The 20,354-nt window shown below is 42.9% G+C and overlaps 1 protein-coding gene across 16 annotated transcripts in view; it reads right to left on the bottom strand.

Annotated features, from left to right (window-relative positions):
- DMD (dystrophin) overlaps window positions 1-20,354 on the bottom strand; it is a 2,379,610-nt gene that overhangs the window by 304,405 nt on the left and 2,054,851 nt on the right. For all 16 annotated transcript variants that reach the window (XM_045050793.1, XM_045050788.1, XM_045050791.1 and 13 more), the window contains one exon: window positions 10,469-10,615. In XM_045050793.1, coding sequence (XP_044906728.1) covers window positions 10,469-10,615 — 147 coding nt within the window. The remainder of the gene's footprint in view (window positions 1-10,468; window positions 10,616-20,354) is intronic.

Raw genomic sequence — 20,354 nt, forward strand, 5'->3', positions numbered from 1 at the left:
AGCGTGACTTAATTGTATGTTAGCTCTGCAGCCCATTACTTCCAATGATTCCTAGTTATTAAATTTTCATAGTAGAATTTTACTACTCTGTTTATTGTTCGTTAGTCACAAGCGTTAGGCCATTTAAAAAAAAAAAGCTGTAGACGAACACGAAAGCCACTTGGTTAACTTGCCTTCCTCCTTGAGGCTTTGGCTGAAAGGCCAGTTTCTGTGGGGAGTCTTCCTGGTCAGTCTTCCCACCCTCGCCCACTCCCCCTCGCCCACTCGCCCATGCCCACCCCCAGCTCCTCACCATTTGCCATGCATTTTCTCTCATTCCACCCACCACGATTTGTAATTATTATACGAAGGGGTTTTCTTTATTAATGTGTGTCTTCCCAAGAAACTATCATCTCCGTGAGGGCAGAGACAGTGTCTGGTCTTTCCACAATTGCATCCCTATTATCTAACCCAGAGTCTGGCAGAGGGGAGACGGCAGAAAAGTATTTATTGAATGGAAAATACTGACTTCGTGAAGGAGTGCTTCTGCTCCCTCGAGGAAGAGTTTGGTGATCAAGCCTTCCTGGTCCTGTAGAGGAGACATTCTCACTTTTACCGTGTGGTTGATTCAGGCTCTGGGCTAAACTCTTCTGCGACGGTGGTCTGAGACTCCTATCATCGCCCTATTTTAAACCCGCCGTTTCCTAAACTCTTGATGTAGGTGATTCCTAATAAATGTGAGGGGGGCGTTATGCCGTGTGTTGAAAGGGCTGAGTTGTAAATGAAGAGGAGAGACGGTCTCGTCCGACCATCTAGCTTTCCATCAGAGAGGTGGTGTTGCATAGTTAGTAGTTCTGACAGATTCTCCAACCCTCACTCTCTCACCAGCAAGGTGAACTCAGGCAAACAAGCCACGGAACCTCTTGGTTCCTACTTCTCATCTGCGAGATGAGGATAAAACTAGTATCTACTTCCTAGGCTGACTGTCAGGACGGGCAAAAGGGCTCAGGAAAGTGAATAGTAAGTAAGCAGCAGGCGCTACCTAAGTGCTCATTATTCATGTCAGTAATCCAGAAGTCTCACTAGCATCAAGTCTTCTCAAATCTATATTGTGCCACTTCACTGGCCAAAGAAAGTACGGTCCACTGTCCAGAGTGTATTTCTAAGAGAATAATCGTTTTCTGATGTGTTCTATTTTTCATCTACATACCTATTTGAAATTAACGAAGATGGTAATTGAGGCCAGAGCCCCTATGCGGACGATTATCTTCAGGACCTTCAAGAATTTCTAAAAGTAAAGGCAAACCGCAGCGACTTAGAATTCCCTCTGCGCGAGTGACCTTTAAGCACAGCCTTGCCGAATCCCCTAAGCTTGTTTCTTCCACGGCTCCTTGCGGAGCAGGCTTTCACACTCGGCTTTGCATACGGCCCGAAAGGGGGTTATTTCCAGAGGAATGTGCCGGGCAGGAGGAGAGGGGGAGTCTTCGGGGTGGAAGTGTGAGAACAGCAGCCCTTTGAAGGCTGCGCGTGACGTAGCATGGGAAATGCGAGCAGCTGCCGGCCAAGGGTTTCACACGCAGCGGGACAGTGGGAAAAGCCAAGAGCAGGACAACCCGGGCCGGCAAATGCGCCAGAAAGGGCGGGGGGCGGAGCCCGGCGGCCGCGGAGGAGGGAGGTCAGGGCGCAGGGCCGGCCACTTCAAAGGACAAAGAATAAAGCAGGCGGAAAAGTGGAGGGGAGGGCAAATGTCAGTTGCGCAAGAAGAGAGAAGGAAAGGAAAACAAGAGCAGACGCGCAATTTTAAATACCCTTCCCTGTCTGCATCTTTCCAACGAGGGGCTGGAGGTACCAAGGAAGTGAAAGAAACACGCGGATCCCCGAAAGGGGCTGCTGAAACACATGTCACAGGGACACCTGACATTTTCTCCACAGCGTTCTCAGGAGTTACCTGGATTGCCACCGTAGCTGCTAGCTTCAGAGCTAGCAAACATAGCTCCTGGTGGAAACCAATCCAGAACGGAGCGCCTAAAGATCAAGCCACGCGATCACCTAACTTCACGGAGATTTTGGTCCACTTTATAAAAATACCTGAAAACATGACTATGCGTTTCATTCTCTTCGACTAATAAATACGTCTTTCACTTCTACTGGCTTCATGCCCATAGAAGTTTTTTGATCACGCTCCCTCCATCCTTCACTTTTCTCCCTCCAGTCCCACACATGGCAATGCCCTTCTTTCAAAACAGAGAACGTCCTTGAAAACTAGCCTGTTCTTTGGACTGAGGAGGAGGGACTCTGGTACAACCTTACTTGCAAGGTTATCCAGGCAATTTCAGTATCATCCTTCCTGAATAAAGTACCATTAGCTGCAAAAAACATCGGAAGCCAAGCTGAGGGAAATGCCCATAAAGTTCACGATACATTTTGATCTCAGTGCATTCTAAGGACTCTCATTTTTTCTTAAGTTTATTTATTTTGAGACACAGAGAGAATCTCAGTCGGGCTCTGCACTGTGAGTGCACAGCCGGATGTGGGGCTCAACCTCATGAACCCCGTGAGATCATGACCTGGGCCAAAATCAAGAGCCGGATGTTTAACCAACTGAGCCACCTAGGCGCCCCAATCCTGGACTTTTTAGATTCACGTATTCCTCATTCTTTCAAATCTTCAAAGGGAGTTGTTCACTTCCTTCTAATTTTTTTTTTTTTAACAGAGACGAGGCTAAGCATAAATGATTGTTTTCTCCTCACTGAAAAGATGCTTTCCTACCTCTTAACTGGCCTTTTTTCATGGGTCATTCTTTTTTTTTTGTTTAATGTTTATTTATTTTTGAGAGAGAGAAGGAGAGACAGAGTGTGAGTGGGGCAGGGGCAGAGAGAGACGGAGACACGGAATCCGAACAGGATCCGAGCTGTCAGCACAGAGCCAGACGCGGGGCTTGAACTTACAAACTGTGAGATCATGACCTGAGCTGAAGTCAGCCGCTTAACCGACTGAGCCACCCAGGCGCCCCTTTCACGGGTCATTCTATTCCTAATGTCAACAAATCCTTTGACCTAACCTTCTCTAAAACACATTCTTTCCTCTTTGCTCTTCTCATTTCCTTTACTTGGAGCTTTTGAAAAACTCCTGCCAGGGGGGTGCATCCGACTCGATGTTACAGGTGAAGTCTTTTTACTTACAGTTTAGAATACGTTCGGGTAGTTTTTCCTACACCGCGACAACAGTTTTGGATGGTGGCCTCCTATCGTTTCAAGCCCGTGGATCCCTTATTAACTTGCCAAGAATCGGAGGATCCCTACCTGAGAGAAGTATTACTTCTATTTCAACAGCTTCTCCCAGGACCTTGATGGAAGGAATCTCAGGCTTCACCCGATACCTACTAAATCTCCTCTGGGCGGGAGAGGAGGCAGTGCAGGCGATTTAACAAGCTTTGCCGCTGAATCTTATCCACGCTACATCTGTGCGAATTACAGCCCAGCCCAGGGCTATCCCATCGAACTATAATGACAGCTGCCTATGTCATTTTAAATTTTCTGGCAGACACGTGAAAAAAGTACTTGAAGCAACAGGCTCACTTCGTCCATTTTCAAGAAAAATACTCAAATCGGAATAGTCATAAAAAAGAAGTGGGGGAAATCAATTCCAATCATCTGTTTTACTTCACCCAACACATAAAAATATTATCACCTCAACATGGAACCAACATAACAATATTTTAGTTTGGGTACGGAGTCTCTGACACCTGTTATGTAAACTAACTCGCAACATTTCTCAAGTCTACCCAAAGGAATCTACTAGAAGTTTCCCTTCGCCCTCCTCTTCCCGTCGGCAAGACCAGCGAAGGGCTTGGGTCTCCACGTTGCTGAGGCACCGTAACACTCTAACACAGAACCGTCTGCGTGGCAGTAGGCTTATTTTCCACAGTATGACTCTAAACTTCTCAAAGTGTCTTATGGAAGACACCATTTTAAAGTTGGCTGTGCCTGGCAAGTGCCTAATGTAGGACAGTGCTTCTCACAGCGTGGTCCCTGGATCCTCAGCATCAGCCTCGCTTGAGAGCTGCTTGGAAATGCAGAATGTCAGGCCCCAGCCCAGACTTCCGGAACCAGAAACTCTGGAAGTGGGGCCCAGTGATCTGTCTTTTAAGAAGTCTTTAGGCGCTTCGGATGCCTATGAACTTTTGAGAACCACTGATGTAGGAAAATGCCTCTCCCTTGAGAGTGGCCTCAGACTCCTCATTTTCTCTTGGGTTCTGCGGTCTCACCGCAGGCAGAATCATTTGAGGTGCGTTAAAAGAAACAGCCGGGAGTGTCTGGGTGGCTCAGTCAACTAGTTAAGCGTCTGATTCTTGACGTCGCCTCAAGTCATGGTCTCAAGGTTCGTGAGATCGAGTTTCACATCAGGCCCTGCGCTGATAGGATGGAGACTGCTTAGGATTCTCTTTCCCTCTCTCTCTGCCCCTCTCCCTCCCTCCCTCCCTCCCTCTCTCTCTCTCTCTCTCTCAAAAAATAAATAAATATGCTTAAGAAAAAGAAACAGCCAAAAAAAGGACATACTAAGAAGACGTTGGTAGAACCAATCCTTGGCAAAACTGAAGGGATGGAAGTCGGATGTCCTCTCTTTACCCTCCATTAGTAATAGGTCCACATTATTTGTCAGAGCAGATGGCACAACTCACCTAGGCTTCCTGCCTAGAAGGGACCCCATAATGCAACATGCTTAGTACGGTCTCCTTAAAAATGAAAGAGTATGAAGAAAATGTTCAAAATCTGTCAACACATTTAAAAGTTCCAATCCTGGGGCGCCTGGGTGGCGCAGTCGGTTAAGCGGCCGACTTCAGCCAGGTCACGATCTCGCGGTCCGTGAGTTCGAGCCCCGCGTCGGGCTCTGGGCTGATGGCTCAGAGCCTGGAGCCTGTTTCCGATTCTGTGTCTCCCTCTCTCTTTGCCTCTCCCCCATTCATGCTCTGTCTCTCTCTGTCCCAAAAATAAATAAACGTTGAAAAAAAAAAAAGTTCCAATCCTTTGCTCAAGGTTGACAGGGATGGACGTACAAATATATAGTTAGAAGCCTGCTTTGAAAAGCTATCTCACCAAAGTAAAGACCATTAGCTGCTCTGCTGGAAGTTTCTAATTCTTCAATTAAAACTCTTGTTCAATTTCTAAACAACAAAGCCATGCAAATATTTCTGTGGGCTAGCTAAATATGATCCCATCTCCTTCTACAAATCTTACCAGTTTGATAATGTAGATCAAGTTCCTAGTCAGAAATTACGGAAGAATTTCTAAGTCAGATATCTTGGAAAGGTAGTACTTTTATCGTATTAGGGTCGCAAGAGCCTATTTTTTTGGTTACGACATGGAGAAAGGGAGAAAGGATGGGCCATTACGGAAGCCATAAAAGAAAACCCACGTATTAAACTTTTCCCAAGATGGCCTAAGCAGTAAAGGGGATCTGGGTCAGTATGTCCTTGGACCAGATAGGACCACTGCAGTATATACTAGGTACACAGTTGACCGAGTGAAAACAGAATGAAAGAAGGAAAGAAGGAATGGTGTGTGCCGAAGATGAGGGTCCAGATCCTTCTGGCAGAGAGTTAACACAGATGTGAAGATGGAGTATGTCTGCCTGACTTTGGAAGAATCTCAGGAAACCTTTCCAAACATACATAATTCATGAGGCTGTCCTTAAACATAGTTAAAGATGGTCCGACCTGGAAATGTCTTCATAGTCGATATTTTTCAAGTGATTGCATTCCAGACATCCTACAGTCAACAAAGCACGTGCTCTTTATATTAAAGTGAATTTGCAGCTTCTGTTGCTCTCCCTGGAGGAGACTATTCCCTCTAGTGCTTGTGCTTGGTGAGTGAAGCGCATGACTACATCACTAAACATGTATGCATGGCTTCAAAATGAGAAAAGCTTATCTTCAGTTTAATTTTCTTCCCATTTGGTTTTGATGCTCACGTCTACGGGATCAGGTATTATCACTGGTTCCGCTTTAAGAGCTAATTCATTAAAATCACTTTTGGTTGGGGCGCCTGGGTGGCGCAGTCGGTTAAGCGTCCGACTTTAGCCAGGTCACGATCTCGCGGTCCGTGAGTTCGAGCCCCGCGTCAGGCTCTGGGCTGATGGCTCGGAGCCTGGAGCCTGTTTCCAATTCTGTGTCTCCCTCTCTCTCTGCCCCTCCCCCGTTCATGCTCTGTCTCTCTCTGTCCCAAAAATAAATAAAACGTTGAAAAAAAAATTAAAAAAAAATCACTTTTGGTTGGCCTTAGGACAGTTGCTGAATTCTAAAGACAATGAAGAATGTAATGCTTTAGCGTTTTGTATTGGAAACTACAGGTGTGAATTTTAAGGGGTACACTGGGAGGAGGAGCTCATTCATCCACTGGTTTGTAAAAGGGAGATTTCAAAGTTAAGATCCTTGAGATCATTCAAAAAACAGAAGCGTGGAAAAAGCGAGGTATTTCATACCTGTGGTGCCCAAACCAGCTTTAAAGTATGACTTTGTTAAGTCCAAATTAAATAGAACTTTGAGAAGAAGAAACAAGGTCGGGGCGAGGGGTCACGGTTCAGAAGGTCTGATTCACACCTTGACCGACACTGACGAGCCGGTGACCGTGATTGTGTCGGTTATTATTTCAAAGTCTCAGTTTCCTTACTTGTAAAAAGGAATAGTGACAATATGTAATCCTCATAATGTTATGAGGATTAGATGAGATAATGTTCATGAAAATCCTTGTAAACTACAAGGAATGATGGCTTCCTATACCCAAAACACATTGTCACATGGTCTAGCACAAACATCCCTACCAATGTGTCCCCTCTGAGGGAGAAAATGGGATTTTATTCCCATCGAGTTTCAAACAGGGAAACCAATGCCTCTAACCTTCTATTTGCTCATTCCAAATAAATTCAGAGCTCTCCATACACTGTATTTCTGTGTATAGATAAATCGTGGCTGTGTCTTACACTCTGCTGTGGTTGTCGTATCTACATGGCTTATCTGTTTCTATCATTTTGACTGATGTTACACACAGCTTAAAAAAAAAAACACCCAGCATGGCTTTCTTTTAACATACAAATTAAAAGGGGTGCCTGAATAGTTCAGTTGGTTGAGCATCAGACTTCGGCTCAGCTCATGAACTTGTGGTTTGTGGGTTCGAGCCCCGCATCGGGCTCTGTGCTGACGGCTCCGAGCCTGGAGGGTGCTTCGGATTCTATGCCTCCCTTTCTCTCTGTTCCTCTCTCTCTCTCAAAAATAAATAAAGATTAAAAAAATTAAAATAGAAATTAATGGGGCGCCAGGGTGGCTCGGTCGGTTAAACATCCGACTTTAGCTCAGGTCATGATCTCACGGTTTGTGAGTTTGAGCTACACGTCGGGCTCTGTGTTGACAGCTCAGAGCCTGGTGCCTGCTTCAGATTCTGTGTCTTTCTCTTTCTCTGCCTCTCCCTCTGCTTGCACTCTCTCAAAAATGAATAAAGGTTAAAAAAATTTTTTTTAAATAGAAATTAATGTGTTGTGTAACTCGACCCAGGATATCCTGGTAACAAGTAGATATAGCCTGGTACTATGTGACTGTTTCTTCTATTACACTATTTTGCCCAAATTGAAGACTCGTCTTCTTAGGTTTATATGTGCCTCCCCATTGCTCCTCCTTTCTCTTTCTCAGTTTTTCTTTGTCTTTGTGGACAAAGAAGCAGAGATGAATTTGTACTTATTTTTATCATGATTTCATAACTGGCATAGCATTGGAAGTGACTAAATTCTTTTTTCTTTTTTATTTTTTTAATTTATATATATTTTTAACGTTTATTTATTTTTGAGATAGAGAGAGACAGAGCATGAATGGGGGAGGGCAGAGAGAGAGGGAGACACAGGATCGGAAGCAGGCTCCAGGCTCTGAGCCATCAGCCCAGAGCCCGACACGGGCTCAAACTCACGGACCGTGAGATCATGACCTGAGCTGAAGTCGGACGCTTAACCGACTGAGTGACCCAGGTGCCCCGGAAGTGACTAAATTCTTTATTTTTATAGAAATATAATGTTATAACGATGATGGGCTTAAACGTCCCTCCACAGAAGTTGGGTGATTCTCTAGTCAGGTACATTATTCTAACTGTAAAATGTTGTCGATAGAACACATGACTTGCTCTTCCAGTAATGGGGATGAAATTATTTGATGTGAACCTCATTTCTTGGCTTTGTTCCCTTTCTGAACAAGGACTTCCGCTGACAATATAGCAGAGTGGTTACAATTATGGTCAAAGAAAAAAATGGACTCAGTTACGTGCGACCCCAAACCTTGGATTTATCAGCTTTCTGCTGAAAACACTTTTTAAGCATATCCTTAAGGTCAGGTCCCAAAACAGCAACGTGTGAAATTTGCCACAATAAGAGCTTGTACCGCAAACTCATCAAACTGTTTAGTATGAGGAGGCTGTGTATACGTGGGTTTGGGACGAGGGGTTTAAAAGTTGGAAGGAAAGAAGGAGAAACACAATTCCAATAAGCCACATCTGTATTATGAATAGAGGAAGCAACTGTATTGATCTAAAGTCAATTTTTGTCATATGCGTGTCTCTCCCAGATAGCCAGATATGGAATCACTGGATTGAGCTGGATGTGACCTGAGACCAAATGGATTGCCTCATTTTACAAATGAAGGAATTAAAGCAGAGAGAGGATAAATGGTTTTTTCAAGACAACATGGTGTTGAAGAACAGCTGAGCGTCAGTGGGAAGTCAGACCTTGTACTATTCGCTCCAGTCTACTTGTTACTACACTACATCGGCTCCTTTCATGTACTGCCCTATATTTATAACCAAGTCCCCAACGCATTTTATTTTATTTTATTTTATTTCATTTTATTTTATTTTTTTTTACTAGTCAAGTGCAGTAGTGAGAAGCCCAACGCATTTTAAAGAACAAGTGACAATCAAGCTATTAATATTTTCTCACTCTTTACCTCTGAAATAAAGAGTGCAACGACGGAGCACTTGGCCCTGATTTTTAAAAACTCTCCCTATCAGTCATAATCTCTTGACCTCATTTATAAACTCACATGCCATGATCACCAATCTCGTCACTACATTCTGAAAGCAAATGCGGCATTTGGTTCTCTAAAAGAAACGTTAAGCTCTAGTTCAAGAACGCTTGAATGGAACAAAGATGGCCACTGGTTTTCCTTGGACATTTATTACTTTCCTTATTTATGCTTAAAGTTAAAAACATACTAAGGATGAAATTGATAAGGTCTTAGCAGTACTTAGCCACTATGAAACTAACAGACATAGAAAGGCATGTAATCGCTTAACTACATTGCCTTGCTTTGGTCAACGCCACTTATAACCATCTATCATACAAATATTTCAAAACTATCCATCACAATGGGAATTAAATTATAAGAGATCTCAAGAGGTCTTGGATTTGGAACTTGTTTTTATTAAAGGTCTAGAAATTCTTTAACAGGACTTTCAATCATACCCCTAAATGGGCTGCCAATACGAAAAGTTATCTGCTTTATCATTTTTTTTTATTAAAACTTTGAAAGCAAATATTTTTAAACCCAGTTTCCTCTCTGTCCTCAGAAGCAGACTCTCTGCATCCTATGAAACCGGAAAAGAAGAGAAAACAATTCTCTAATTCTATGGTCAAATCAGTTTTAGGGTTTGGGGTATGAAACAGTATCCTTTGCATAGGGAACATAGAGACATATGACCTTTTCTGAGTTCTTACTATGAGCCTCTGAACTAACAACTCTACATGAATTAACTTGTTTAATATTACAGCAAGCAAGTTAGAGATGAGAAGACTGACAACCAGAGAGGGCAAGTGACTTCAAGGTCACTCGGTAAGTTTGATTCCAAAGGCTGTATACTGTAATAATAATAATTATAACTGCAATAACTCTAAGAGCTAGAATTCATGCAACATTTAATGTCTGCATTTTCTTCAGATGGAAGACTGAAACACAGAAGGGTCCTAAGGTCCCACAGCTAGTAAATGTGACCCTGAGCATGCTTATGGTCCCTATATTTATTATGCACACCTATAAAAAACCTGCACGGGTAGGTCTGTGACAGAGTGATCTTTCTAAAATGATTCTAGCATATGTCTTACCATTGACTGGTGTTTCAGTTAGGATTCCAAAGGTAGAGATGTTTAAAGAGTCCAAGCAACGATAGTACAAAGTAATTGTATGACAGTAACTAGGTCCTTCTATCGCGATTCAGCATTATTTTCCGTGTTTGTTGCAAGGTATAGGAAGGTCTAACTTGAAGCTATTTATAAAAATTATTGTTAATAGGTTTTAAAACATTACAGAGGATCTTATTGCAGAATATAAACTATCCTACATTCATGAAATATTATCGCGAACATCACAGGAAGAAATTACTTTTACTGTTCCTTACAAACAAGCTTTCTCTGTATATTCTCTCATTGTAACAAGGAACTGTAATGCTCATAACGTGCCTACCTGCAGAAGCTTCCATCTGGTGTTCAGGTCTTCCAGAGTGTTGAGGTTGTATGGTGACAGCTGAATGCCCAACGTTGTGAGTTGGCGAGCAAGGTCATTGACGTAGCTGACATTCTCTTTCAGAGGTGTAATTTCTCCTCGAAGCACCTGTACGAAAGAGTCAAGGGCAAGTTGGTAAATGAGAACACTACAAGCCAAAAAACCAGACACATGCGAACCACAAGGTATCTCGTTCTATTTGGGGTGCAGCGTCAGTGATGTTTGCTCTATCATAGTGGTATTACTACCCTGATCACTTGCGAATGGGTGAATAATAATCACGAATATTTAATGAGCATTTCTTAGGTGCCTGATCCTGTGATGAGCTCTGTCTCCATAATCCAGTTTCATCCCTACAGAATAACCCTATGAGACTCATAGTTGGAGAAGTCTCGTTTTCCACACGAGAAAACAACTTACAGAGGTTATATTTTGTCCAAGGTTCAGTGGGTCAAAATTGAGGAGCCTGGGACACGCATCCATGTTTGCCTACCTCCGGAGTACAAATTACTAACTATTACATACCTTTCCAAAAAAAATTCTGGATTGGAAAGCAACAGGAAAAATATCTTGCTAGATTCTAAATTCGACTCACCTCCCAACCAGAAATGGATCCTTTTTTTTTTTTTTTTTACAATAAAAAGGTATACTCAGTCAGAAAAGATTACATTCATATTTTGTACCAACTGCATAATAAATAGATTCATTTAGAGATTAGGGTATTTTTTCAAGCCCTAAGAATGACTTCCTGGTCCCCTGGTATTTTAGTCCTTGTGGCAATGACTTAGGAAGGCTCCCGTGGGGCTTCTTGGCTGTCCGGGGAAGAACCCTATGCAGATATGGGGAGGATATTACCATGCATCATATCTACCCTATTGAGGTGACATTTATGGATCTTTAACATGATGCATGACGTCCAAATGTTCCAATGAGCAATTTCTAAGGGACAGATTCCCTCACTTAGGAGAACAGTTTGTGTAATGTAATGTCTATGCACAAGGACAACATCACTTACTTGGTTCTATGTGCTGCTTTGACTTGCTCGATCCGGGCAGGTATTATTTCTCTGCTTCCTTATGTCGATGAAGCCACTGTTTACACTGACCTCATCTATAACCCTCCAGATTCCCTCCCACTCCAAATAAAAGGAGCCAGGATGTGCATTCTAAACAAGAATGGCATTGTCCTCTCAAACTGTCAAATCAACTTGAATATCTCACCACTAAAATGTGGTCATGTATGGAGTATGAGACTCTTATATAGTTCTTAGATACTATAAGACCTTGTGATAATAATTCTATAGAACTTATTGTTTTTAAAAAACTGGTCACTAAAAATTTTATGTTAGAGAATCATGGGGTCTCTTTTGGGAGTGATGAAAATGTTCTGGAATGAGACAGTGGTGCTGATAGCACAATCTTGTGATGATACTAAACATCACTGAATTGTACACTGTAAAAGAGTGAATTTTTTTTAACATTTATTTATTTTTCAGACAGAGAGAGACAGAGCATGAACGGGGGAGGGTCAGAGAGAGAGGGAGACACAGAATCCGAAACAGGCTCCAGGCTCTGAGCTGTCAGCACAGAGCCCGACGCGGGGCTCGAACTCATGGACCGCGAGATTGTGACCTAAGCCGAAGTCGGACGCTCAACTGACTGAGCCACCCACCCAGGAGCCCCAAGAGGGAATTTTTTTAAAGTTTATTTGAGAGAGAGAGAGAGAGCAAGTGTGTGTATGAGCGGGGGAGGGGCAGAGAGACAGGAGAGAGAGAGAGACAGAGAGAGAGACAGAGAGAGAGAATGCCAGTCAGGCTCTGTGCTGTCAGCACAGAGTCCGGCACATGGCTTGAACCTATGAACTATGAGATCAGCACAAGTCTCACAATATATATATATTAAGTAAACTCTACGCCCAACATGGGGCTCAAACTCATGACCCTGAGATCAAGAGTCGAATGATCCACACAGAATGAACCAGCCAGGTGCCCCTAAAGGGCAAATTTTATGGCTTGTGAATTACATATCAATAAAAAATAGAAACAAAGGAAAACAAAAGAAATCTTTCTATCTGACCACACACATGCAAAAAATCCCATCTTATGTATTGATCTTTCTTCAACTTCATGTCAGTGGAATGTCAGAGGAATCAGTCTGAAACTGAGAAAGTTTTTTATAGGGAATGACAGTAAATATTATTATTCCATTGCCTTATAAATAAATATACGGATTAAAAGAATCCCATGGCGGGAGGTAAAAAGCCATCAATGTAAATTCATATCTCTACAAGGAAATGACCCATAATCACTTTGTTTTGTGTAACAAAGGTTAGAAGACAGATTTCTTAAATGTCAATGGAGAAGCCTGGACAAGGGCAATGGTTACCAAATGGAACCACTCTCTTCTGGATAATAACATGTGTTTGTAGTGACCATAAATAAATATCATACGAGTGGGAATTTTAAATGGGAAACCATCGCAGAGATGGCAGGACAGCCAGGCAGAAGCCGACAAAAGTGTGGATTAACCCGGGATGCTAATCATCTCTCTTCACTAGCGTGGCTCTCAGCCATTAAGTTGAGTAGCCATCTCAGTTTGTCACATGTAGGTTTCAGCTCCCTTTGGATGACATAACGTACGTGTTCAAATGCCTTTTATTACAAGATTTTGATTTTCACTTCCTCCCCTCAAGGGCAACTCAGATTTTAATCCTGCGTCGGTGTTTTGGAGGATGAAGGTGATTAAAAATTAAGTTCCAATATGCATAATTAATCACAACACTCACTCTCCTTCTCCTCTGCTTCTCTGTCTCTTTCTCCCTCTCTCTCTACCTCCACCGCACCACCCCTGTCATGGGATCTTGTGGCTTCTTTTCGTTGTCATTGTTCCTATCTAGCAATTACAGTAGAAGTTATCTTAACTGATCTCCACTTAAGACTCACCAGAGTAGCCAGTCTTCATTCCCTGTGAATCACAGTGACCGAGACCTCTAACTAACAGCCTCTAGTAAAACAGTAGAGCTATCTGTCAGTACGTACAGCCTTCAGCTCCCATCAGTTGAGTTGTCAGGCGTGGGTATGTTCTCGAACCTGTTTGCACCAGTTAGCTTTGCAATTAAATAATTTAAAAGATTTCACAGTCCAAAGAAGTTTAAGTCTGGAAGAAAGTAAGTTATCATTTCTACGAAAACCAGGTTGAACACTCTAGAAGGGTGTTTAAAAAAGAAAAAGAAAAGCAAATGTTGAATGGGGGTGACTGGAAAAGATGAGGAAAATTCTGCGAAACATTTAGGAGTGTTCTGTACACAGAATGCCTTCCATTTGTCCTGATGGACTCTGTCGACATTACAGAAACTGGAACGGGAAATCGAAACTTCTTCATCATCAGTGTGATTTACAGAGAAGTCCAATCAGTGAATCTACACTTAAACCAGAAACTTTCACACGATGCTAAAATACTGGTGAGCCAAAGCATAAGAGACTGTTAAAAACTGAGAACAAACTGAGGGTTGATGCGGGGGTGGGAGGGAGGGGAGGGTGGGTGATGGGTATTGAGGAGGGCACCTTTTGGGATGAGCACTGGGTGTTGTATGGAAACCAATTTGACAATAAATTTCATATATTAAAAAATAAAATAAAATAAAATTTCTTAGACCTTCAAAAAAAATAAAATAAAATACTGGTGACTATTTTAAGATTGAATAAAATGTTTAAGACCTACTTTTTATGATTCCCTGATTTAACTGACTTTTTCAATTAACTGTTGAACTCTAGGTTTTCAGCCAAAATAGAGGAAATAAATTTTACTCCTGCTATTTGACTACCACGGTTAACGGCTACTAGGATCATCATTAACTAAGGGGGAAGAAAAGGCGTATGTTTAGTTTCATCTGGATTACATTTCTGGTAGGATAAATGGAAGCTTTGACTGGGGGTGGGGAGGTCAGTTGGTCAAGTGACAATTTGGTGTGAAGTCTGATTCTGGGGAGATATCCCCATGAGCCTGATAGAAAAACCATAGCCATCTAGAAATCACCATGAGGGGCGCCTGGGTGGCTCAGTCGGTTGGGCGTCCGACTTCAGCTTAGGTCACGATCTCGCGGTCCGTGGGTTCGAGCCCCGCGTCGGGCTCCGGGCTGATGGCTCGGAGCCCGGAGCCTGCTTCCGATTCTGTGTCTCCCTCTCTCTCTGCCCCTCCCCTGTTCATGCTCTGTCTCTCTCTGTCTCAAAAATAAATAAAGGTTACAAAAAACTTTAAAAAAAAAATCACCATGAAGGCACACGAGAATGGAGGAAAGAAGGTAACCTGGCGGTAGAAAAGAGGAAGAGAAAAGGGAGATAGGAGAGTGTTCCAAGTCACCCTCCACTTTGGCATCTGCCCTAGGTTCCGGTGTTTAGGGGGCCATACTGTCACAAGGCATACTATGTAAAAAATGAATATGGGTACTGTGTCATTTAAGTGGATGTAACATTGCGTTTGCCTATCTTTCAAATGGTAGAGCTTTTGATATCACACCTATAAGTATATGTCTAAATTATTAAACACTGAACATCAAATGTCAAAAAGTGCAGCTAACTCGGAACAATATCCTGTGCTATTTAAATACTACCAGAATTTCATTAGATTTTATTCTAGTTTGGAAGCAGTGAGTGAGAAAACATTGAAGGGAGCCGTTATACTGTGGCTTTTCTTTGAATCACTTAAACATCTGGAATACGTTCTCCATGAAAGAGCAAACCAAGTCTAATTTTATTATGACTAGTTTCATGCCGGCAGAATTTTCACTTCATTAAATGTTGTCTGATTACAGATATAAAAGTACTGATTTAGAATGATATATAAGACCGATACGTCAAGTTTTTCCTCTTTTTATGAAATTAAATTGGCTATCGGATCGTTGCCTATCCTTATGTAGCTAAAGATTTGTTTAAATATAGATTTAGAACTTTAGTCATCAATCACGTTACAACAAAAGAAAGGGATTATCTTTGAACAAGGGAACATCATTTTGGAGGGAGAAGCTTTGACGTGGTAGTTAAGAGACTAGTCTGCACGGCACAGAAGGGCCATTTAAAGGATTGGAAAGAGATGAGTCAAGGGACCCCTACTTCGAAGGCCTTCAGTTCCTCTACGAAGTATGAAGCAACAGACCTGGCATAAAGTCAGCGCTCAGCAAATACTCATCGAATGAAAACGCGAATTCAGGGTGAGTGGGAACATTTGGATTAGTTGTGGCAGAGCCCATGAGAGAAGCAGACCTCAGCAACGAGTGAGGTTGCGAGACAGTGCTGAGGGCCCACGTGAGGCCGAGAATCAACATTTTTTTGAAATCTTGAACTCGTCTGCCCCATTTTCTCTTTCTCCAACAGTGCTCCTTGCAAGCATGGAGAAAACAATTGATCCAGGTTTGGGGTCATGTCAGGTGCCTCTGTGTCAGGGGCGAGGGGGTTTAAATTTTAGCTGGATTGCGACTGAAAAACATATCATGGAATCTAAACTGGATTAGGAGGGAGGTGAAGCAAGATGACGCTTGTAGATGGAGAGAAAGCAGGGGGAGTCAGCGGTACAGGGCCAGGATAATCCAAGAAAGGCCCCAGCAGGCAAGAAGGACACTCTGGGATGCATGGATTAGCAATGCCATCCAGGAGTTTATGTATACATTGTGTGAGTTTATGTATACATTTATGTATACACACATAAACGTATACATATATGAGGGGGATATACACACACACACACACACACACGTGTATACGTATACGTATCTATATGTATAGCTATGTATCTATACGTATATGTATATACGTACACATATCCCCTGCTCACACTCTCTCTCCTTCGCAAAAATAAACATTAAAATATTTTTAAGAAATCAAGTAGTGACTAACTGCATTTCTCTGTATGATACAACCTTATAGAACAAATGTTTGAGAACTCAAACCCCTGGAAAGCAGTCTAAAAAAAGGAGGCATTCGGAAAAGGCCCAGGATTTTTCACACTGGATTAGTAGTGAGAAGGCGAGGGGGAGGAAATGGAAATCATGTCCTGCAAATACAGGTCTGGGGTACTGTTACTGGAACTCGTACATGTGGCTCAGGGAAGGCCTCATAGAAACCAGTTACTCAAGATTTGGGGGCAGGTACAGCCCAGCCGTGTTTGGTAACTTTTGCAATTCTGGATGGGTACATGATCCTGATGGGAGTGAGTACCCGCCATTGGGGCCAAGAGAGTCTAGGACCATATCCTGCTTTGCTCAGAGGATCCGAGGCCTACTGAAGCTTCTAAAACACCTTGGGGACATGAGCTAGCCAAATGTCATTGGACTAACAACAAAGAAACATAAGATGAAATGTAGGCAAGCCTTTCATGAACGGCATCGGGCTTGGAGACTTCCATCGGTAACTTAATTCTTGGCTCTTTATGGTGGTTGGTTGAATGTTTGGTGTGGTGCCCAGGACGGAGGGGCAGCACTGGTCTCAGATACCGACTGCCTTAGGCTCATGTCCTTTACCCTTGGATTTCAGATGTCAGATACTTTTTTTTTTTTTTTGCAAGAGGATTCTTATGTGAATTCTCATTTCTAACATTATGAGGCTATCCCATAGATCTCCAACAAAACGGAGACCCTTTTTGTAATATTAACTCCTTGATTTCTGCTAAATGCTGAGGGCTTGTGTGGAGCTAAGACAGGGGGTGGTCTGCAGACTGAGTACATCTGCCTGCCTTTCCTATCACTTTTGCCTCTGGTAGACATTCTTGACAATAAATTATCCCATTGAAACACATACTCTTTTTTAATAGAGATGCGACTGCATTCCATTTCAGCATCAGTTTTTATCGTTAGTACCCTTTAGGCAAAGTATCATGCCTTTTCTTTTCACTGTCTTCCTTGCGTTCAGTTTGCAGGGCAATTTTGTACATTTTCAGACTTGGGCATGATCACTTTTGACCAGCAAACAGAATAAGGACAAGAAATAGTGAAACAGACTCAGAACTAATGACCTAGATGTAGCATCATCGGGATAACTTGGAGGTGGTTAAGTTAACAAAATCAACCCACTAGATTGTAGGCAAGCAAACTGCAGTGTGTAGGCATGAAGAAATTGGGTGCTTTTATTTCAACGTTTATTTATTTTTGGGACAGAGAGAGACAGAGCATGAACGGGGGAGGGGCAGAGAGAGAGGGAGACACAGAATCGGAAGCAGGCTCCAGGCTCCAGGCTCCGAGCCATCAGCCCAGAGCCCGACGCGGGGCTCGAACTCACGGACCGTGAGATCGTGACCTGGCTGAAGTCGGACGCTTAACCGACTGCGCCACCCAGGCGCCCGGGTGCTTTTATTTCCCAAACAATTATCAGTAATTACATTTCAGCTACAGTTTCCCCTCAGAGTCACCACGCTTGAAATTTGTGGCACGAAAGAATAGCAATTAACTGCTGTGTTTCTCCCATCAAGAATCCTCATGTTTTTATGAAAAATGATTTCTAGTTTCTCTTCTTCTTATGGAGCCAGAACGCAACACCCAAACACAAAAGGGGAAGTTTTTTTTTTTTTTTTTTTTTTTAACACTTTCTCATTTGCACCCATTAGGATTCGTCATCTTTCAGGACCTGGCTTCACGCGGAAGCTCACCCCCTCCATGTTCTGGAAGTAACAGCTGAATGACAGTGCTCCCACACTAATAGTATCTATCTTCTTTCTTATGCGTGTTGTTCATTTCGCCTTCACAGATATACATGAGACATGAGGAAGAAGACAGAATTGATCACGAAGGAGAGGCTTTTACTTATAAGAAAGAACAAGGGGCGCCTGGGGGGCGCAGTCGGTTAAGCGTCCGACTTCAGCCAGGTCACGATCTCGCGGTCCATGAGTTCGAGCCCCGCGTCGGGCTCTGGGCTGATGGCTCCGAGCTTGGAGCCTGTTTCCGATTCTGTGTCTCCCTCTCTCTCTGCCCCTCCCCCGTTCATGCTCTGTCTCTCTCTGTCCCCAAAATAAAATAAAAAACGTTGAAAAAAAAATTAAAAAAAAAAAAAAGAAAAAAGAAAGAACAAGCCATACAGGCCTTAGTGACTTTAATTTCCTTGGAAACTTGTTTCTATAATCCTCACCGTGACTGCTGATTATTTTCTCTTCACAGAAAAAAAGAAGCAAACAAACCCCCAAAACCAAAGACCGAAAAGATTTCATGTTTTCCCTCGCTTTTGAGTGGCATAGTGAAGACAAATAAGAAGGTAGTTCACGCGTATTCTGCAGAGGTTAACTGCAAAATACGCACAATTAAAATAAAAAGGCCTGTAATGAGTATAAATAAATCATTCAAGCAGGCCATGTTTTTAGGCTGCTAAGGAAACGGAAGGAATGCCAATATTTTCGTTCTGAGAAATCTTAATTATATGTGACAAAACATCAAGCAAAATGTCAGTTAATGAAATCTGTTTACTTATTTAAAAATAAGTAATAATCCATAAGCCATTAAAAATATCAAGCACAAGGACATTGATATTCAAATTCAGGAGTTATTTTAGACAGCTTAAGGTTTACAGTTGATAGGTTTTTTGGACTTGCAAACATATCCGCTGGCCTACAGCGTTCACGGTCTATGCCCATATTTTCTGCTGCCGCGGCCCCTGTCTCGGTCTCACCTTTCCCTACGTGGGTCAAACATGCCCGTAAGGCAGTGATTCTCAAGTAAGAGTGTGTGCCGTAATCATGCGGACGGCTTGCTAACACAGAGCCTGCAGGGTCCCGTCTCCAGTGTTTTCCATTCAGTAGGTCTAGGGTGGACTTGAGAAGTTGGCATTTTTTTTTTTTTTTTTTAGTGTATTTATTTATTTGGGAGGGGCAGAGAGAGCATGAGCAGGGGAGGGGCAAGAAGAGAGAGAGGGAGAGAGAGAATCCCAAGCAGGCTCTGCACTGTCATCACAGAGCCAGACGTGGGGCTGGAACCCACGAACCGTGAGATCGTGACCTGAGCCGAAACCAGGACTCGGACACTTAACCGACAGAGCCACCCAGGTGCTTCTGAGAAGCTGGCATTTTTAACAAGAACTTGGAAGACGCCGCGTTCCTACGACTCACCAAACTTATTCTCGACTTAGACCCTTCGCGTGTGTGGTTCCCTCAGCCTGGAGTTGTACATTTGTACTCTCGGCCTCGCTGGCTTTTGTTCGCGAACCTTAGGTCTCACTCAATGTGACTGTGAAAGCGAGCCCATCCCTGTCTGCCCTGTTTCAAGAAGCTCCCCCTATTTTTCTCCCTCTCAGCACCCTTCCCTCTTAGCCCAGATCACAATTTCAAAGTGCATATGTACTTGCCTATTTATCAGTTCATCATCTGGCCTGTCCCGAGACCCTGATCTTCATGAAGGCAATTTTCTATTCTTTTTGTCACCAGGGTAGGCCTGGACCCACTAGATGATAATCCCTCGATACCTTTTCATTAAAGAATCAACGAGAGAATTAGGCCTTTTTGCGTTAATTACTAATATTTCAGGTCCACAGCTCTCCTCAAATTGCTTCATGAACACAGTTTCCTCTAAAACTCTGACACCGATTTCCTAGATAAAAGAAGCCCGTTATTTCCTTCAGTTTCCGTAACTGAGTTCTTTAGATCTATTGCTTGGCTTTATTTGACGTTGGAGCACGTGCTCATTTCTGACATACCTCTAAGCCTCTGAGCGAGAACGTAACATTGCAGTTTTGGGTGCCCACCGGAGAATTGTCGTCAACATGGAGCAAGTGGGAAAGAAGGGGGAAGTGATCGATTTAGGGAGAATATGTCTTTCCATGTTGAGTTGTACACTGGCCGGCCCGAGGGGACAGAAGGGGCTGAGATCCAGCCTGGGCTCT

Source organism: Felis catus, chromosome X, assembly GCF_018350175.1.
Source record: "Felis catus isolate Fca126 chromosome X, F.catus_Fca126_mat1.0, whole genome shotgun sequence".
Classification (NCBI taxonomy): domain Eukaryota; kingdom Metazoa; phylum Chordata; class Mammalia; order Carnivora; family Felidae; genus Felis; species Felis catus.